Source organism: Bidens hawaiensis, unplaced genomic scaffold (assembly GCF_021521415.1).
Source record: "Bidens hawaiensis isolate Kalapana, Puna unplaced genomic scaffold, B.hawaiensis_p1.1 tig00002617_1, whole genome shotgun sequence".
Taxonomy (NCBI): domain Eukaryota; kingdom Viridiplantae; phylum Streptophyta; class Magnoliopsida; order Asterales; family Asteraceae; genus Bidens; species Bidens hawaiensis.
In genome coordinates, this window is record NW_027491142.1 from 3,181,438 (window position 1) to 3,201,249 (window position 19,812).

At 36.5% G+C, this 19,812-nt stretch overlaps 4 protein-coding genes and 2 non-coding genes across 6 annotated transcripts; all 6 read right to left on the bottom strand.

The window, feature by feature from the left end:
• Positions 1-7,389: 7,389 nt before the first annotated feature.
• LOC143620584 (uncharacterized) lies at positions 7,390-8,991 on the bottom strand. Its single transcript, XM_077092249.1, has 3 exons — positions 8,169-8,991; positions 8,017-8,073; positions 7,390-7,513 (listed from the first exon to the last, which is right to left on the bottom strand). The coding sequence occupies exons 1-3, from the start codon at positions 8,983-8,985 to the stop codon at positions 7,479-7,481; spliced, it is 909 nt and encodes a 302-aa protein (XP_076948364.1). The 5' UTR covers positions 8,986-8,991; the 3' UTR covers positions 7,390-7,478.
• A 725-nt stretch (positions 8,992-9,716) lies between these two features.
• Positions 9,717-9,788, bottom strand: TRNAP-AGG (transfer RNA proline (anticodon AGG)). Its single transcript has one exon. It is a non-coding gene; the product is annotated as a tRNA-Pro (tRNA).
• A 442-nt stretch (positions 9,789-10,230) lies between these two features.
• LOC143620592 (uncharacterized) lies at positions 10,231-12,429 on the bottom strand. Its single transcript, XM_077092256.1, has 8 exons — positions 12,289-12,429; positions 12,127-12,194; positions 11,983-12,042; positions 11,752-11,910; positions 11,401-11,547; positions 11,107-11,321; positions 10,906-11,014; positions 10,231-10,453 (listed from the first exon to the last, which is right to left on the bottom strand). The coding sequence occupies exons 1-8, from the start codon at positions 12,407-12,409 to the stop codon at positions 10,373-10,375; spliced, it is 960 nt and encodes a 319-aa protein (XP_076948371.1). The 5' UTR covers positions 12,410-12,429; the 3' UTR covers positions 10,231-10,372.
• Positions 12,430-13,210: 781 nt separating this feature from the next.
• On the bottom strand, positions 13,211-14,749 carry LOC143620593 (uncharacterized). Its single transcript, XM_077092257.1, has 3 exons — positions 13,927-14,749; positions 13,775-13,831; positions 13,211-13,271 (listed from the first exon to the last, which is right to left on the bottom strand). Exons 1-3 carry the CDS (start codon positions 14,741-14,743, stop codon positions 13,237-13,239), a joined length of 909 nt encoding a protein of 302 aa, XP_076948372.1. The 5' UTR covers positions 14,744-14,749; the 3' UTR covers positions 13,211-13,236.
• A 725-nt stretch (positions 14,750-15,474) lies between these two features.
• Positions 15,475-15,546, bottom strand: TRNAP-AGG (transfer RNA proline (anticodon AGG)). The gene has a single exon. It is a non-coding gene; the product is annotated as a tRNA-Pro (tRNA).
• Positions 15,547-15,992: 446 nt separating this feature from the next.
• LOC143620595 (uncharacterized) lies at positions 15,993-19,126 on the bottom strand. The gene is made up of 9 exons (XM_077092258.1): positions 18,936-19,126; positions 18,047-18,170; positions 17,885-17,952; positions 17,741-17,800; positions 17,510-17,668; positions 17,159-17,305; positions 16,865-17,079; positions 16,664-16,772; positions 15,993-16,211 (listed from the first exon to the last, which is right to left on the bottom strand). Exons 1-9 carry the CDS (start codon positions 19,065-19,067, stop codon positions 16,131-16,133), a joined length of 1,095 nt encoding a protein of 364 aa, XP_076948373.1. The 5' UTR covers positions 19,068-19,126; the 3' UTR covers positions 15,993-16,130.
• Between the last annotated feature and the right edge of the window lie 686 nt (positions 19,127-19,812).

Below are 19,812 nucleotides of genomic sequence, written 5' to 3' on the forward strand. Positions count from 1 at the left end.
TCGATTCCCTCTTCGTTACCATACAACCATCCTTTCCTTCTTTTATTAACTTTATCACATTCATACACATAAGCATACATATCATACTTACCTTATACTTAACGTTACAACCTGACAGTACGTGCAAATCTGAAGATCGTTCACGTACCATCAAGCAATCATTCATACATATCACATCATTCACATGAGGCATACACTTATCTCTTAGGATAAGCGTATTAACAAACATATCGAGTATGCACACAGCCCCGAAAACATAACACATAAATGGGGCTAGAAACTCACCTGAACACGGTTACGTTCACCGTTAATCGTAATCCCTTTCTTCAGTTGTGCACCGCTGACTGTATAACAAGTATACGTATCAATTAACTATCACTACTCATATCATCTTTCTAGTCTTAACTACTACCCACAATGAACGGGGGTCCGGGGGCAGCGCCCCTGGCAGCGGGGTCTAGGGGCGGCAGCCCCTAGCAGGGTCCAAGGGGCAGAGCCCCTGGCTGGGGTCGAGCTGCCAGGTCAGCTTGGAAAAATTTTATTTACATTAACTGTCTTAACACATTTTCCATTAGGTTTTTAATATATTTTCTAATCGAACTTGACTTGAGGCGAAGTTAAACCTTAGGCGAACTTAGCTTTAGGCGAAGTTATCAGTTAGGCGAACTTGGCCGTAGGCGAAGTTATCAATTAGGTGAACTTGGCCTTAGGCGAAGTTATCAATTAGGCGAACTTGGCCTTAGGCGAAGTTACCAGTTAGGCGAACTTGGCCGTAGGCGAAGTTAAGCTTTGAAGGCGAAGTTAACCTTTGAAGGCGAAGTTAAGCTTTTGCAGGCGAAGTTGCCCAGTTCGCAGGCGAAGTTGCCCAGTTCGCTACGGGTTTGGTTTTTATCACGCATTTTGGCGATTTTAATAACCTTGTTATGGTTCGACATCACCCACTAACGTTCCCTAACCATTTCGTTCGTATATATATCCCGTATATACTATAAAGCTTGGATCTTTAAGCTTAAGGACATTCAATAAAACATAAACTTTAAAGGTCAAGAACATACCTTTTGTGCTCGTTTGGATCTCGTTTAACTTGTTTAATCACAACTAATCGTTTACTCTCTCTCGGATCTTGCTCGTTTCTCTCCCTCGGCCGCCGGCCGTATATGGCGGTGTGTGGTGTGTGTGTGTTTTAGAGTGTGTTAGAGAATAAGATGGAAATGAATGATGGTTTAGGGTTTAAGGTTGGTTTAGGGGATATTTATATCCCTTAAAGCCCATGGACCTAAGGCCCATTCTCATTTAACCCATCTCAATTAATCTAAGTCCATGATCCGTTCTTTACTCGATATTAATTAATTAATAACGCAAAATCACTAAACGTAACTTTCTTTATTTAACATTATAAATTTTAGGATGTTACAGTAACGGTCCGGCTGAAGACCTTAACAAAAACTTAGCGCTGATTTGGAGGCAACCCGGATTTTATTTTCAGTTTGCGTTTTATTTTATTTTATTTTTGTAATTGTTTAACTGTTTTATTTCAAGCGTACCACTGTAGCAAAAGGCAAGTGTGGGGATGCCACACCAAAAATCGAGGAGTTCGTGGTTTGCTTGGCTTGCTAGGTTTGTGTGGCTTGCTAGTAGGTCTGTTTGGCTTGCTAGGTTTGGGTGGCTTGCTTGGTCTTTTTGTCTTGCTAGGTTTGTGTGGCTTGCTTGGTCCGTTGGGCTTGCTAGGGTTGCTTGTCTTACTTGCAAGGGTTGGCTAAACTCTAAAAAAAATTTATGTGGCTCGTGCTATGAGACGGGTGAACCTTTAACCATCCATGGCGCTCGAGGATAAAAAAAATTTAATGGTCCAAGATCCATTGACCAGTTCGAACCACTTGGAGTGCGTTAATGATTTGCTACGATTAATCCAGTTACGTGTCTATTTTGTTGTAATTAAAACTTTGTGGGTGTAGTTTCCTATAAATCCTCACGAGACCTCACTCGTTTACCCGGGCTACCAGGTGGTTTAAAGGGCTTGTTGCATAAGATAAATGAAATTGTGATTCCTACGAAAGTGAGTTAGGTCTTTTAACATATTTACTTTTTTAACAAATTTAATTATGAAAATTATTTAACTCGGCTTGATAATTAAAATTAACAGTTTTGCCAACAGTTTAGAAGACCTATTCTAATGGTTGTGAGAAGCATGCTTCTACACGTTTAAGAGTTTGCAGATATTGTTGAGTGAGTTGATGAGATAGGTTCGTCTAGAGAAAGTATGAGAGCACACGAGTTACTTATTGTTATATCATGTGATTTCATTTTCATAATTTTCTTTGTTTTGCTAGTTTGTTAAAAGTGTATTGTTTTAATTGTTAGCACAATCACATTAAGCCCAGTTTTTTTATAATTAATAATTTGTATATTTTATCCCCGTCCTCGAAAATGTTATTTTAAATGCTAAGTTTTAAAAATTGAGAGCAATGTTAACCTCAAGTGTGGGGATGGGAAGAAATTATTAATTTTTCCTTAGAGTACCTTGATTGTGCACAAAAGCTGAAACTGTAACTTGTTAATTGCTATTATTAATACCAAGTAGAGGTCTTTGGTCATGGTCAGTTTTTAAGCTTCTCGAAAGTCTTCCTATCAAATGTTTATCAGAAAAGGAAATTAAAATGGACCATTTAGATGGTAATAATGAGTCATGGGGACGGGTACACATGTTTCATATTGGCAGCCTAATTCCTCTCGTGCGTGTGTGAGATTTTCTTTATATATAATACACAGATAATATATAGATATATACACATGATATACATTAAAGAGCGAAACAAGTATGTTCATGATATCTAGAACTTGTTTGTCATATGCATGTCGAGATCTTAATAACACCACCTGCATGGAGAAATAGGACTGTAGAAACCCACATATAATGGCATTTACATGAAAAAAATAAAATAATACTCCCTACCCTACATTATCCACTAGGAGCCAAGTTTGTTCTTTTTCCCTTTCGTTTGTTTAAACCCACATTACAAGCCGTGTTTGCCTTGGCCTTCTATTATTTTAACCATGTGGATGAAAACCGGTATGTTAGAGTTTTATATAAGTTGTTTGTCGAGCATTGTACACAATGCACGTATGTCTTGGGTCAGTTGTCTGTATATATTGATGAGAGCATTTGTTAAAAATAAGAAAGAAGAAAAAAGTGAAAATTCAAAGAAAAACTCAAAAAGAGTCAATGTTTGAGTCAGTATTGGTTATAAATAAAAGTTAGTAAGTGTGTTTATTGGTGTAGTCATTTGAATAAATTGGGTTTCATCCACCTTAAGTCACAAAATAATTCCTATTCCACAGCCGAACCTAAGCCACAACAAAACCTTAGTCCAATTCTTTATGCAACCGGTGGGTAATGGGTGGAGATATGACTTGCTTGCAAGCTTATTGCATTGTGTTCATGCTCGGTATAGAGGCAGAGAGATACTAGCACACTTTATGTTGGTCCAGATATTAAACTGAAAGTTATGAGGGGTGTGAACATGTGTGCCTTAAACGGAAACAAAGTACACCTGTTTGGGCGGTTCCATAGTTTTTAAATGCATTACTAAATAATTTGGTGGGTTATCAATCTTGAAAGTGTTAGTTCTAAGGAATTGGGTATGACCTTATACCTCACTAGTATTAATAATAATAATTGATGAACCATGGATCGAGGTGTATGTGTTGCATGAGATTTTGCTTGAGAGCAAGCAAATGATAAGTGTGGGGATGTGATGTGTGGTTGAAACCATGTGTTTATAGTGTGTAATCTCATGAATTGTACTTGTTTATATGTATCGAACACGAGTACTTTGAGTGGTTTAATGTTTATAGGTGATCGGAGCTTAAATGAACAAATTTGGAGCACTTAGATAGGCAAGGAATTGAGTTATGGGCAAAAGGGAAGCAATCTAGGGTGTTTGGAAGTGATTCGTGCGCATCTAAAGTAAATGGGCATATCCGGGGCTAGAAATGAGTTACGGAACCCATAGTATATGAACTTTGGGTTTCTCAATGAAAAGAGTATGAAAATGGAGTAATAATAGCCGTAAGGCAGTGACTGGAGGTCGTAGCCAACAGCCCAGCCGTATGCTACGGTGACCTAGACGTAGGCTATGGCCAAGTCTGACGAGAATTGTGTTTTGGGCCTGTTTTCTTCCATTCTTGAGCCGGAATAAACCCTAAATCGATTATTTTCATACTTAGCCAGCAAGAGCAACTTTGGAGTAATTTTTCACCATCTTAACACCTCTCAATCACCAAATCATCCATGGTTTCATCCTTCCAATTCATATTCGATTTAATCGTGATGCAGAGGCAAGGATAAACCACTTGTGATCACTTCAGGTGTAGGGTTTTGTGTAATTGACTATGATCAGATTATTTATGCTAAATTGATTATGAACTTGATTGGGTTTTGTTATTTAATCTTGTTTAATTTGCCAATGGATTGTTTAAACTGTTTTTGTTCTTGATTATTGAATTTTGCATCATTTATCTGGTTAGGTTCATCAACATCTAGGATTAGGTTCTTGTGTCATTGAACTAATAACCACTAGTCATTGCAACCTAATTTATTTTCATAATATAAAACTGGTAATTGGGTAGATTGGGTTCAGTTTAATCAACAATTCAGTTAGAGTATCATTTGTCATCACAATCCAGTCTAGTAATTACTGTGCAATCAATTTATCTGAATATGTGATTAGTTGGTCATCGCATTACCTGAACCTGAAACGACTCAATTTTCTCATAATTGTTTACAACTTTAAAAGTAATTGTGTTGCATTCAAACCATATTTCTAAATTGCTTGACATCGACTGCCTGCCTAGTTAATTAGTAAAAGTCATGAGTCAAACTTGCACTTTCCACTGATTCTCTGTGGAGACGACCTTACTTACCCATACTAGTTAAAGGTATTTAAGATTATAAATAGTTGTTTTTTTAATAGAGCACGACATATACATCATCTATGCACTCTCTCTCTCTCTTTCTCTCTCTCTCTCTCTCTCTCTCTCTCTCTCTCTCTCAACGTATGTCTTCAACACCACTCGTCGGAGGAGAATACGTCAAGATTCAATTTCTTCAATCCAAAACCCTAATTATCCCATCCCAACATAAACCCATCTTAAACCCGTCTATCTCTTTCTCTCTCTCTTTCTCTCTCTCTCTCTCTCTCTCTCTCTCTCTCTCTCTCTCTCTCTCTCTCTTCTTCTCTCTTCACCATCCGCGACTAGGCTCGCAAAAGCCCTGTCACGGCGGCCTGCTGTGATGTGCGCCAGTGATGTGGCTTGCAACGGTCGCTCGCGGCGGCGATGAAGCAATGACAATGTAGTCTAAGGGGATAGTTAGTTCGGGAACACAAGTGTGGTTCCCTCTAGTTGGATATTCGGTACGGTGAATTGGGTGTGGGAAACCGATTGTGTTTGTTGAAGAAAATAATGAATGGTTGGGTTTGTTAAAAAAGTGATTCGGGTACGGAAACGCGCTAAAGAATCGGGTTCAATCACTTTCAATGAGGTGGCTTTTTTCCTATTTCTTGTCAAGTGTGGGTAAATTAGATAAAGTGGGTTACACGGTTACACACCTAGCCCTTATACGCCGCCAATGGCTAATGACTTGATGTTTCAAATGATGTTCTCATGTTTGGAGTGTAAAGGTTTAAATGCTCCGAGCACTTTATATACGATTTATCAAAACGAAGAGAAGTTAATGAGCATATATATTGATAAGGTAAGTGTATGTCTGTAAATCAGATTTGGCCTTAAATTACGTCTTAGTTAGGCCTTCCGATGATGAATTCTTTTAGTCCAGGAGAAATGATGGATTGCGTCGAAGGTTTAAGAGTTCCAAAGCATAGAAAAGAGTTTATCAGGATGATCTTGTTTGCGACGCGGTGGGTGGTTTGGAGATTCAGGAATGACATGGTTTTCAAGAATAAACGTCACATCAAACAAACAAACATTGCTTCACCATATTGTGCATTTCTGTTTTCAATGGTTTGTTAGTTGGAATTGAAATTGTAAAACTTCGAGAACAAAGTAGTTTCAAAACCCTCTTTTGTGCATGTAATTTTTTCCTTTCCTAGCTCCTTGCCAGGTTATTATATGGCTATAAAATTCCGCCTTTTAAAAAAATGACGTTCTCCTGTTATTGATGCATCTTTTCATCAAAACAATCCCCGTGAGAGGGTGCCCATTAAGGTGTAAACGCCCGTCAAAAGGGCACCTATGGAGATGTATGTCCGATCGTAAAATACTCGTTCTAAAGGACTAAAATCGTATGATGATGTGAGGCACATTGTAAGAAATCGTTTTTTATTTCCTTTTCTTTTTATTCAGTTTGAATTTTAGTGGTTGTACGTGCTTTAATGACAAGTTAATTATTTTTTTATTTTTAGTTTGGAAACTTTTTGAAATATAGTAACCAGGAAAAACAACAAAAAGAAAATGTATTTTTTTTTATTTGAAAGCATTAATTTATTTGTTCATTTTAACCCATTAACATTTTTTTAATCTCGCCTAGACACAAGCCTATACTATACTATGCACATTAGTTAGGGCTAAAAGCGCACACGTACAATGAGTAGAAGAAGATGGGTGATTCGGGGTGTAAAGTGTTTTGGCGTTTTAGGGTATAGTTGTAGTTAGCTCATCTCTAATTGGTTTCTTTTGGATGGGGATGAACTTCACCATGTTGGACCCCTTATTTGAATGCATCCAACAATGTACGGATTTAAGGATGAAGAAGGAAAAGGGGGGGGGGGGGGGGGGGGGGGGGTTCGGTCCATGTTAATTTTCATTTTTGTTTTCTTTGTATTCTAATTTATGGAGTGGGTTTTGTGACTATTAGTTGTGGTAATGGCATATACACGACATCTATTTTTCATTTTTTCACACAACAAACTAAAATCACTTATACAGTTATACATGCATCTTACAGGATTTGAACTCTTCATCTCTAGAATAGATGGGAGACGTCTTACCATCATATTTAAATATAGTAGCTAGATGATATAATAAAAATATGCGATGTTTAAATTTGGAAAAGTTAATTTAATTTTTTATGATATATACGATAATATGGTTTGTTAAACTACAACCTTATAGAAATTTTCTTTTAATCCTGTTGTGAGCATGTATTGACACAAAACTTTTGTGATTGCTCTTCATTTGTACTAAAATGCCTAGCACAATAAGCTACATGCCTACATCATTGAAAATTGTCAATGTCCTATATATTTTTGAAAAAAAATTCCCTATATATTTTAACTTTTGTATGTTGTTCACACACACACATTCACATTACAGGATATTCTTTTTAAAGTGATGTCATTTGGATATAGTAAACCATCATAACATTACAATAAATAAAATTTAAAAGTACATAATGTGATAAAAGTAGACATCTGTTCTTAATTTATCAATTAAAAAAAATAACAAATTCCCTAAAATTTTCAAAGGAGAAGCAGCACCAATAAGAGTAAAGTTCCTGCAAGAAATAAAATCAAAATACCGAACGTCAAACTTGTGAGACTTTGGGATACAAATGCACTCGATTACTAAAGCCTACAAAATGTCTTTTTGAAAACTTTTTGACTTAATGGGCACCCCTTGAAAGGTACATACTACATATGATATGTTGACCAAGTAAAAAATGGGATCTTAATTTTATGATACGTATGTACGAACCCGGAGCGCGAGGTTTCCACATGGACATACCGACTTTCATTTGATGTATGCATTCTAAATCTGCATACTGCAAGAGGATATTTCCACAACTTGAACCCGTGAACTTTAAGGCAAATGGCCACAACTTTAATTTACTGGTATTCCGAGGTTCACCCCTTATTTATATAACATAAGTCTTTTTAAAAGAAATTCATGACTCTAAGCTCAATGTATGAAATTTGAGTTTAAACCCGTTCAAGCCAAGCTAAACTTTTAACAACCAATCTATTTTGAGTAGCTAGGGCACAAAAAGAAGGTTGTTACCTCCAAAACTTATCTTAGTTTGAATTTTGTGTCTCCATGTCCCATTCCAAGCATACCCTAATCACATCAAATCCAAATGTCACATTATGTTATCCAATTCTATGCACAAAACATCATTAAAAGTTGTGCTATATGCATAAAAAGTAGTGTACCTCGACCATAACAATTAGTCGTAGAATTCCCACCACCGCGACAGATACAAGAAAAAGACTGCCTAAAACCCGCAAACCCACAAAACCCACCACTCGCTTCACAATCCTTACACGTTTCGGTATAATAAGAGTCATTATACTCGAGATAGATGCCAAACTGCCACTTCATCGGATCCGTCTCATCGCCACCAAAGCCGTACACCGAGGCATAAGAGGAGCATTGCAGTTTCGGTAAATCCAACCCATAACCCGACCCGAAATCAAGAATGGGCTGATAAACACAACAACTAGAAATAGGCCCATTTGGTTCCAACCCAATCCCACTCACCCCTTCACAAGAATACAACCCCCTGCAAAGATGCAAACCCGAACCCGTGTCACAAAGATCCTCATTCGGGTCAAACACCGGGGACGTCCTGGAGCACCCGAGTAGAACAAACATATTATTCGACGATAACGTAAACGGGCTGGCCCGATCGAGACGGAAGCTTCCAGAGTTTTGCATGGAAGCACACGTTGACATGAAGGGGTCCGTAAGGACAAGGGTGGAGGTGGTGTAATCTATGTTTGAAACCGTGTAAGCTCCGGTTTCAGAGGAGAACCGGAGCTCACCCGAGGTGCATTTGATGTACCTAGCGAAGTCGGGATGGCCGCAGCCGAAGTCGGACCCGAAGGGGTACTTAACGGTGAGGCTTCCACATTTGTCCCTACAAGTTGGGACGATTGGGGGAGTGTGGGATGAGGGTATTGCTGGAACAAAGAGGATAATGTTGACAAGTAGCAACCATGGATATGAGAATAAGCTTCTTGTAGACATTAGTGGAGGTTTAGAAGAAAGTCAGTGATTGTCAAATATATAGTTTAAAAGAGGAGAAAAGATGGAGTCTTTCGGTGGCTTTGAAAGTTTTTTTGTTTTTTCAAGATTGATTGACAATTGGATGCAATGGTAATCATTTGGTTTTACCTTTTACGGTTGATGATTTGTTTTATTCAAATTTAGAATATGGTCAAGCGTGTGTGTGTGTGAACGTTACTATTGTTTATAGTAACTGAATGATGTTAACTAGGGTGAGAAAAACTAAATAGAATCTAACAGAACCTTGTATTTTTTCAAATTTTATACCTCTATTTTCATATCTTACCTTTATATCCAATTTCGAACATTTTAATTTATGTTGCAAAAGTCCGATAGACCTTAACCAAGCTTTAAACCGGCCTATTTCAACTTCGAAATTTCACAATTGAACTTATAACACCATAACCGAACCACAATTCAGCTAGTATTTATTAGAGAATAAAAAACATAAAAAAAATTCATTAGACAATTAACTGAACTTAACTGAAACACACTCATTGTTAAGCTCTGAAGCGAACAGACTTTGCAATCTTTGTTTACAAAGTTCTTATTTATTACCATGAAAACAACCTGGAATAGCTCAGTTGGTTAGAGCGTGTTTAACCACAAGGTCGGAGGTTCAAGCCCTCCTTCTAGCGTCTATTTTTGCATTAAAAACACTTTAAATGTCAAAAAATAAAAAAATATTATTTGGGGCATTCCGAGAACTGAACTCGGGACCTCTCGCACCCTAAGCGAGAATCATACCACTAGACCAAATGCCCTTTTGTAGTATCTTTTAATCGCGATTTATAAAATAACAGTTACGTGCGAATAAGACTAATACTACTCAACTTCTGCCCTTGCGGTTGACACCATCAATCACTGCCAGTCCCTACTCCCAAGCCGTATGTTCGACCTTCATCTCACTACCTATAGTTGCCCGGACTCATTGCCCCTTGCGATTGTTACACGTGTAGATGAACACATCCTCGATTTCAAAATACATTTTATGTTTTGTTAAACACTGAGCACGTTTATCATTTCCTCAAAACACAAAGTTTCAAAATATTTCCTCGAAGCACAAGTTTTCAATATAATTATTACCTACGAGAGTAATTCAATCACTCACATTGGGCAATGAATAGTACAAACCAAACACTTGAGCAAACATATTGTGTTTACGGAGAACAAGCAAAATAATGCAAAATAACTAAACCGACAGCAATAGCATATACCCATAAACAGAAAAACACAGTCGAAAATAATATAACATTCACATCTCGTTTTGCTTTCTGAAACGTTTACCATTCAAATGTCATTGTATCTAATATCATCAAGCATTTATCAATGGTAACAAGATTACATACTATGCTTCCAAGTTCCTTCTTCCTTCCAAATCTCGCAAGAAGTTCCCAAGTAGCCTTTGATCCAACACCATATTTGGTATCTGCATAGTTACAATTTCGAAGAACAAAATCTTTAATATGCTGGTGTTAAACTGCTATATGGACCCATTTAGGGTCCATCCTCCATCTAGATTATGTTTGACCTCTTACCATATGAAACAAAATCGGTTTAAAACAAAACAGTCAACTAGGTCAAAAGTCACCCAGTGTATTTTTAATACACAATCTCGTAGATTGCTTTATATGAAAAACAATAATAAGTCTATAACAATGGAGTTATAGTCTTTTAGTAATATTTTTGTTTTAAGAAAAAGAAAGAAGAAAAACGTTTTGAGTGACCCGGAACTGACATGTTTTGACCAGTAACCAAAAATTACTCACTACCAACCGCATTTTTTTGCCACAATGTAAGCATCTTCTTATTAACAATCAAATTAAAGGTGATAACACAATGGTGCATTCTATGTTGATGAGAGAGAGTGAAATAAATGACCTTGTTACCAAAGAACATTTTGGTGTTGTTGGAAATTGCCTCGATAAATTTAAGCTCCAAAAATTGAGGTGTAAGCTTCAACTTATTTGCTTCAGCCTCTCTCATGGTTCTACACTCAAAAAAGAGTGTCATTCTAACTTAAGAAACCCTTTGGCAGAACTAATATTCCGGTATATACAAGAACTTAATAAGATAACTCACTGATAATATTTGGCATCAGCCAAACTCTTCTCTCGAGCAATATACATTGCATTAGAAATTTCTTCTTGCCTTCTCAAACTGTCTTTTTCCATTAACTTTTGTTCCATTACAATCTTACTGACATAAGCATTCTTCTCGGCTTCTGTAATAGCTATCTTCTTTTGTGTTTCTGCTTCCTTCTCAGCAACTTTCTGTCTTTCTATTGAAACCAATACCTATATATGCACAAATCATGATATTTCTATTTATACCAATATCCGCATCTTTTAAGAGTATTTTAGACAATTGATGTACCTTGGTGCGTTCTTCTTCCATCTGTTCAAAGTTCCGCCTTACACTCTCGGGGATTCTAGGTTTTGTAACACGGACACTAATAATTTCAATGCCTGGTGCATAACGTGTACAATCAGCTTGAAGAGCATCTTTCATTGTCTCATCAATCTGAAAGTTCACATTTTACGCTTTATAAATGCAAAACTTTGCAATAATGGCAATACAAAAAAAGCACGGGAAGCCTATAAAAGTAACATGTATTAATGTATTTAGTCATTTACTACATGTATTAATGCATTTACTTTTATACACATAAAAAAATTGAATTACCATAAGTATACAAACGATATATAATACGGTTGTACTTGTTACCTGATCAAACATGTCAATATAAACTTCTTGAAGGGAGTGAACACTACAGAATTGATTGATCTCGTGATGGATTTTGTCGTATATCCAAGTATGGTCATATTGTACACCATAATTTAGAAGGGTCTCATAAACAGCTTCCTTTTTGAGGCGGTTAACCACCTGCAGACCAAAAATAATCATTATATAATGACAATAGACAAACAAATCATTATATTGTGCCTAAATGTTTACCTCTATCCTGTCGAAGTTGATCATAACACCACCTTTTGTACCACAAGGTATATCCCTCACCTATACATTATCATTATCATTATGAATCAAATTCATTTTCATGAACTGATAAGCATGAAAAAGACCACACTGAGAAACACTAACCAAATCTGTCTGAAGGGTGACCTGGACAGGCTCGTAATGGGTTATCAAAGGTAGTTTAAGATGAAAACCTTGAATACAATACATACCAAACATTTAAAATATTTTGTGATTGCATCATTATGTGAAAAACAGTGTACACGATATTGTTATTTATCAATGAACCTGGAGTTGTAGTTGTCTTCTGGAGGGCACCGCCCATCCAGTAAACCCCAACGTGACCTTCAGGAACTTGATGCAAGACTGTTAAGCTGTTCTTTAAGTTTGGTGATGAAGATGGAATCATAACCTATAAAATATAAAACAAATAATAATATATTAATTAATAATAATAATAATGATTAATTGCCATTTCTTTGCAATCACATGGCCTGCAAGATGAACAGGTTTTAAGATACAAAACTAACTACAAATCATGCCGGCTAAAACAAGAGACGTGCATTTCATTATACATAACTATATACATTATTATAGAATGTTATAGAACTCGCTAGGCACTAGTCGGTCAGTGGGGGTACCAACTATCGATTAACCAGGATTAATAGGGCTAATCGGATTAGAATTTTATATGTAATTTTTCGGATTTGACTAACAAGTAAAATTTTTCAAAAATGTTGACCGATTTGGACCAGCTTTGACCGATTACCAAATTTAAGTAATAGAATCGGCAGGCCAGTGATTAGCGGCTAACAGGCGGCCGGAAGCAACTGTAGTAAACAGTTTCATAATCACTAGAAAGTGATCTAAATGATGAGTTAAACTTAGGAGTTTGCTGCTGATAAAATGCTACAAAACCCTAGGATCTCCAATAGTGAAGTGAAGTAAAGAATATAGTAAGAGATCTAATCCTACATGATCGTTCAGATTAAGCATCAATTTGATACGAAATATTTATAAACAAACAGTAAAGAAACCCTAAGTATTAACGAGCAGCATAATCGGACAATTTGTTTGACCAAATGAAACATTATTATTATTATTATTATTATACAGTGAAGGGATATAATGAAGCACGTAAGTAATTAAATGATATGAGCATAGTGTGTTTAATTACCATGGAGACATCTGTTCTTAATTTATCAATTAAAAAAAATAACAAATTCCCTAAAATTTTCAAAGGAGAAGCAGCACCAATAAGAGTAAAGTTCCTGCAAGAAATAAAATCAAAATACCGAACGTCAAACTTGTGAGACTTTGGGATACAAATGCACTCGATTACTAAAGCCTACAAAATGTCTTTTTGAAAACTTTTTGACTTAATGGGCACCCCTTGAAAGGTACATACTACATATGATATGTTGACCAAGTAAAAAATGGGATCTTAATTTTATGATACGTATGTACGAACCCGGAGCGCGAGGTTTCCACATGGACATACCGACTTTCATTTGATGTATGCATTCTAAATCTGCATACTGCAAGAGGATATTTCCACAACTTGAACCCGTGAACTTTAAGGCAAATGGCCACAACTTTAATTTACTGGTATTCCGAGGTTCACCCCTTATTTATATAACATAAGTCTTTTTAAAAGAAATTCATGACTCTAAGCTCAATGTATGAAATTTGAGTTTAAACCCGTTCAAGCCAAGCTAAACTTTTAACAACCAATCTATTTTGAGTAGCTAGGGCACAAAAAGAAGGTTGTTACCTCCAAAACTTATCTTAGTTTGAATTTTGTGTCTCCATGTCCCATTCCAAGCATACCCTAATCACATCAAATCCAAATGTCACATTATGTTATCCAATTCTATGCACAAAACATCATTAAAAGTTGTGCTATATGCATAAAAAGTAGTGTACCTCGACCATAACAATTAGTCGTAGAATTCCCACCACCGCGACAGATACAAGAAAAAGACTGCCTAAAACCCGCAAACCCACAAAACCCACCACTCGCTTCACAATCCTTACACGTTTCGGTATAATAAGAGTCATTATACTCGAGATAGATGCCAAACTGCCACTTCATCGGATCCGTCTCATCGCCACCAAAGCCGTACACCGAGGCATAAGAGGAGCATTGCAGTTTCGGTAAATCCAACCCATAACCCGACCCGAAATCAAGAATGGGCTGATAAACACAACAACTAGAAATAGGCCCATTTGGTTCCAACCCAATCCCACTCACCCCTTCACAAGAATACAACCCCCTGCAAAGATGCAAACCCGAACCCGTGTCACAAAGATCCTCATTCGGGTCAAACACCGGGGACGTCCTGGAGCACCCGAGTAGAACAAACATATTATTCGACGATAACGTAAACGGGCTGGCCCGATCGAGACGGAAGCTTCCAGAGTTTTGCATGGAAGCACACGTTGACATGAAGGGGTCCGTAAGGACAAGGGTGGAGGTGGTGTAATCTATGTTTGAAACCGTGTAAGCTCCGGTTTCAGAGGAGAACCGGAGCTCACCCGAGGTGCATTTGATGTACCTAGCGAAGTCGGGATGGCCGCAGCCGAAGTCGGACCCGAAGGGGTACTTAACGGTGAGGCTTCCACATTTGTCCCTACAAGTTGGGACGATTGGGGGAGTGTGGGATGAGGGTATTGCTGGAACAAAGAGGATAATGTTGACAAGTAGCAACCATGGATATGAGAATAAGCTTCTTGTAGACATTAGTGGAGGTTTAGAAGAAAGTCAGTGATTGTCAAATATATAGTTTAAAAGAGGAGAAAAGATGGAGTCTTTCGGTGGCTTTGAAAGTTTTTTTGTTTTTTCAAGATTGATTGACAATTGGATGCAATGGTAATCATTTGGTTTTACCTTTTACGGTTGATGATTTGTTTTATTCAAATTTAGAATATGGTCAAGCGTGTGTGTGTGTGAACGTTACTATTGTTTATAGTAACTGAATGATGTTAACTAGGGTGAGAAAAACTAAATAGAATCTAACAGAACCTTGTATTTTTTCAAATTTTATACCTCTATTTTCATATCTTACCTTTATATCCAATTTCGAACATTTTAATTTATGTTGCAAAAGTCCGATAGACCTTAACCAAGCTTTAAACCGGCCTATTTCAACTTCGAAATTTCACAATTGAACTTATAACACCATAACCGAACCACAATTCAGCTAGTATTTATTAGAGAATAAAAAACATAAAAAAAATTCATTAGACAATTAACTGAACTTAACTGAAACACACTCATTGTTAAGCTCTGAAGCGAACAGACTTTGCAATCTTTGTTTACAAAGTTCTTATTTATTACCATGAAAACAACCTGGAATAGCTCAGTTGGTTAGAGCGTGTTTAACCACAAGGTCGGAGGTTCAAGCCCTCCTTCTAGCGTCTATTTTTGCATTAAAAACACTTTAAATGTCAAAAAATAAAAAAATATTATTTGGGGCATTCCGAGAACTGAACTCGGGACCTCTCGCACCCTAAGCGAGAATCATACCACTAGACCAAATGCCCTTTTGTAGTATCTTTTAATCGCGATTTATAAAATAACAGTTACGTGCGAATAAGACTAATACTACTCAACTTCTGCCCTTGCGGTTGACACCATCAATCACTGCCAGTCCCTACTCCCAAGCCGTATGTTCGACCTTCATCTCACTACCTATAGTTGCCCGGACTCATTGCCCCTTGCGATTGTTACACGTGTAGATGAACACATCCTCGATTTCAAAATACATTTTATGTTTTGTTAAACACTGAGCACGTTTATCATTTCCTCAAAACACAAAGTTTCAAAATATTTCCTCGAAGCACAAGTTTTCAATATAATTATTACCTACGAGAGTAATTCAATCACTCACATTGGGCAATGAATAGTACAAACCAAACACTTGAGCAAACATATTGTGTTTACGGAGAACAAGCAAAATAATGCAAAATAACTAAACCGACAGCAATAGCATATACCCATAAACAGAAAAACACAGTCGAAAATAATATAACATTCACATCTCGTTTTGCTTTCTGAAACGTTTACCATTCAAATGTCATTGTATCTAATATCATCAAGCATTTATCAATGGTAACAAGATTACATACTATGCTTCCAAGTTCCTTCTTCCTTCCAAATCTCGCAAGAAGTTCCCAAGTAGCCTTTGATCCAACACCATATTTGGTATCTGCATAGTTACAATTTCGAAGAACAAAATCTTTAATATGCTGGTGTTAAACTGCTATATGGACCCATTTAGGGTCCATCCTCCATCTAGATTATGTTTGACCTCTTACCATATGAAACAAAATCGGTTTAAAACAAAACAGTCAACTAGGTCAAAAGTCACCCAGTGTATTTTTAATACACAATCTCGTAGATTGCTTTATATGAAAAACAATAATAAGTCTATAACAATGGAGTTATAGTCTTTTAGTAATATTTTTGTTTTAAGAAAAAGAAAGAAGAAAAACGTTTTGAGTGACCCGGAACTGACATGTTTTGACCAGTAACCAAAAATTACTCACTACCAACCGCATTTTTTTGCCACAATGTAAGCATCTTCTTATTAACAATCAAATTAAAGGTGATAACACAATGGTGCATTCTATGTTGATGAGAGAGAGTGAAATAAATGACCTTGTTACCAAAGAACATTTTGGTGTTGTTGGAAATTGCCTCGATAAATTTAAGCTCCAAAAATTGAGGTGTAAGCTTCAACTTATTTGCTTCAGCCTCTCTCATGGTTCTACACTCAAAAAAGAGTGTCATTCTAACTTAAGAAACCCTTTGGCAGAACTAATATTCCGGTATATACAAGAACTTAATAAGATAACTCACTGATAATATTTGGCATCAGCCAAACTCTTCTCTCGAGCAATATACATTGCATTAGAAATTTCTTCTTGCCTTCTCAAACTGTCTTTTTCCATTAACTTTTGTTCCATTACAATCTTACTGACATAAGCATTCTTCTCGGCTTCTGTAATAGCTATCTTCTTTTGTGTTTCTGCTTCCTTCTCAGCAACTTTCTGTCTTTCTATTGAAACCAATACCTATATATGCACAAATCATGATATTTCTATTTATACCAATATCCGCATCTTTTAAGAGTATTTTAGACAATTGATGTACCTTGGTGCGTTCTTCTTCCATCTGTTCAAAGTTCCGCCTTACACTCTCGGGGATTCTAGGTTTTGTAACACGGACACTAATAATTTCAATGCCTGGTGCATAACGTGTACAATCAGCTTGAAGAGCATCTTTCATTGTCTCATCAATCTGAAAGTTCACATTTTACGCTTTATAAATGCAAAACTTTGCAATAATGGCAATACAAAAAAAGCACGGGAAGCCTATAAAAGTAACATGTATTAATGTATTTAGTCATTTACTACATGTATTAATGCATTTACTTTTATACACATAAAAAAATTGAATTACCATAAGTATACAAACGATATATAATACGGTTGTACTTGTTACCTGATCAAACATGTCAATATAAACTTCTTGAAGGGAGTGAACACTACAGAATTGATTGATCTCGTGATGGATTTTGTCGTATATCCAAGTATGGTCATATTGTACACCATAATTTAGAAGGGTCTCATAAACAGCTTCCTTTTTGAGGCGGTTAACCACCTGCAGACCAAAAATAATCATTATATAATGACAATAGACAAACAAATCATTATATTGTGCCTAAATGTTTACCTCTATCCTGTCGAAGTTGATCATAACACCACCTTTTGTACCACAAGGTATATCCCTCACCTATACATTATCATTATCATTATGAATCAAATTCATTTTCATGAACTGATAAGCATGAAAAAGACCACACTGAGAAACACTAACCAAATCTGTCTGAAGGGTGACCTGGACAGGCTCGTAATGGGTTATCAAAGGTAGTTTAAGATGAAAACCTTGAATACAATACATACCAAACATTTAAAATATTTTGTGATTGCATCATTATGTGAAAAACAGTGTACACGATATTGTTATTTATCAATGAACCTGGAGTTGTAGTTGTCTTCTGGAGGGCACCGCCCATCCAGTAAACCCCAACGTGACCTTCAGGAACTTGATGCAAGACTGTTAAGCTGTTCTTTAAGTTTGGTGATGAAGATGGAATCATAACCTATAAAATATAAAACAAATAATAATATATTAATTAATAATAATAATAATGATTAATTGCCATTTCTTTGCAATCACATGGCCTGCAAGATGAACAGGTTTTAAGATACAAAACTAACTACAAATCATGCCGGCTAAAACAAGAGACGTGCATTTCATTATACATAACTATATACATTATTATAGAATGTTATAGAACTCGCTAGGCACTAGTCGGTCAGTGGGGGTACCAACTATCGATTAACCAGGATTAATAGGGCTAATCGGATTAGAATTTTATATGTAATTTTTCGGATTTGACTAACAAGTAAAATTTTTCAAAAATGTTGACCGATTTGGACCAGCTTTGACCGATTACCAAATTTAAGTAATAGAATCGGCAGGCCAGTGATTAGCGGCTAACAGGCGGCCGGAAGCAACTGTAGTAAACAGTTTCATAATCACTAGAAAGTGATCTAAATGATGAGTTAAACTTAGGAGTTTGCTGCTGATAAAATGCTACAAAACCCTAGGATCTCCAATAGTGAAGTGAAGTAAAGAATATAGTAAGAGATCTAATCCTACATGATCGTTCAGATTAAGCATCAATTTGATACGAAATATTTATAAACAAACAGTAAAGAAACCCTAAGTATTAACGAGCAGCATAATCGGACAATTTGTTTGACCAAATGAAACATTATTATTATTATTATTATTATACAGTGAAGGGATATAATGAAGCACGTAAGTAATTAAATGATATGAGCATAGTGTGTTTAATTACCATGGAGAGGATAGCAATTACGACGATTATGAAGATGAGAATGGCGATGCAGTCTCCAACTCCTTGCTGCGGAAGTGGTTCCGTCGGTGGTCGCCGTGGCAGTGGTGGTGTCGGCGTCGTTTCTCCGTCCATTGCGTCTGCTGCTAGTGAATAATCCGGTGGAGTGATACCAACGCTATTACATCCTTCAGCGCTATTTATAATTACCTAGTGGAAATAAAATGTACTGCGTCCTAAACCAATTTTGCCACGTATCTGTATTTGTGCTTATTCGGTCAGTCGAATTTGATGGTATAAGGCTGTCTTCTGAAGGTATTACACGGTTTTCTGATGGTGTAAGTAAAATATGAGCAGGTTGCGAGTGGATTGGATTTGAAACACGGTGTTTGCTCGTCTAACATCACTAGCTACGCTCGTGTTGGGTTCAAGACCCGCTAGACCGTCACACATGAACATGCGAAACCCATTTGTAGTTTAATAGGGTCGGTTTCTAAGCATATCATATGGAGTTAGTCAGGGGTCAGGTCAACAACAGGTATGAAGGACGACTTGCGAACTTGTTTGTATTTCAAATCAATTATACAGCTTAGTTGATTTATTGTTTGATTGTTTTTTTTTATGACTTAATATATTTTACTAGTTTGAATTGGTTTTTCTAAGACATGTTTTATGAGAATGGTCATTTGTGCACAAAATACACGTTGGTTGGGTTATAAGTCTTATGTTAGTTATATTTGCGTTATTGTTTTTTTATAAATTGCAATGTACATCTAGTAATTTTTCAATTAAAAACCTTTTCATATCTAACAATCGGCTGTCCAATACTAACAACCGGTTCCAGGCCCCGAACCGATTATTAACATTAGGGTTATTCTCA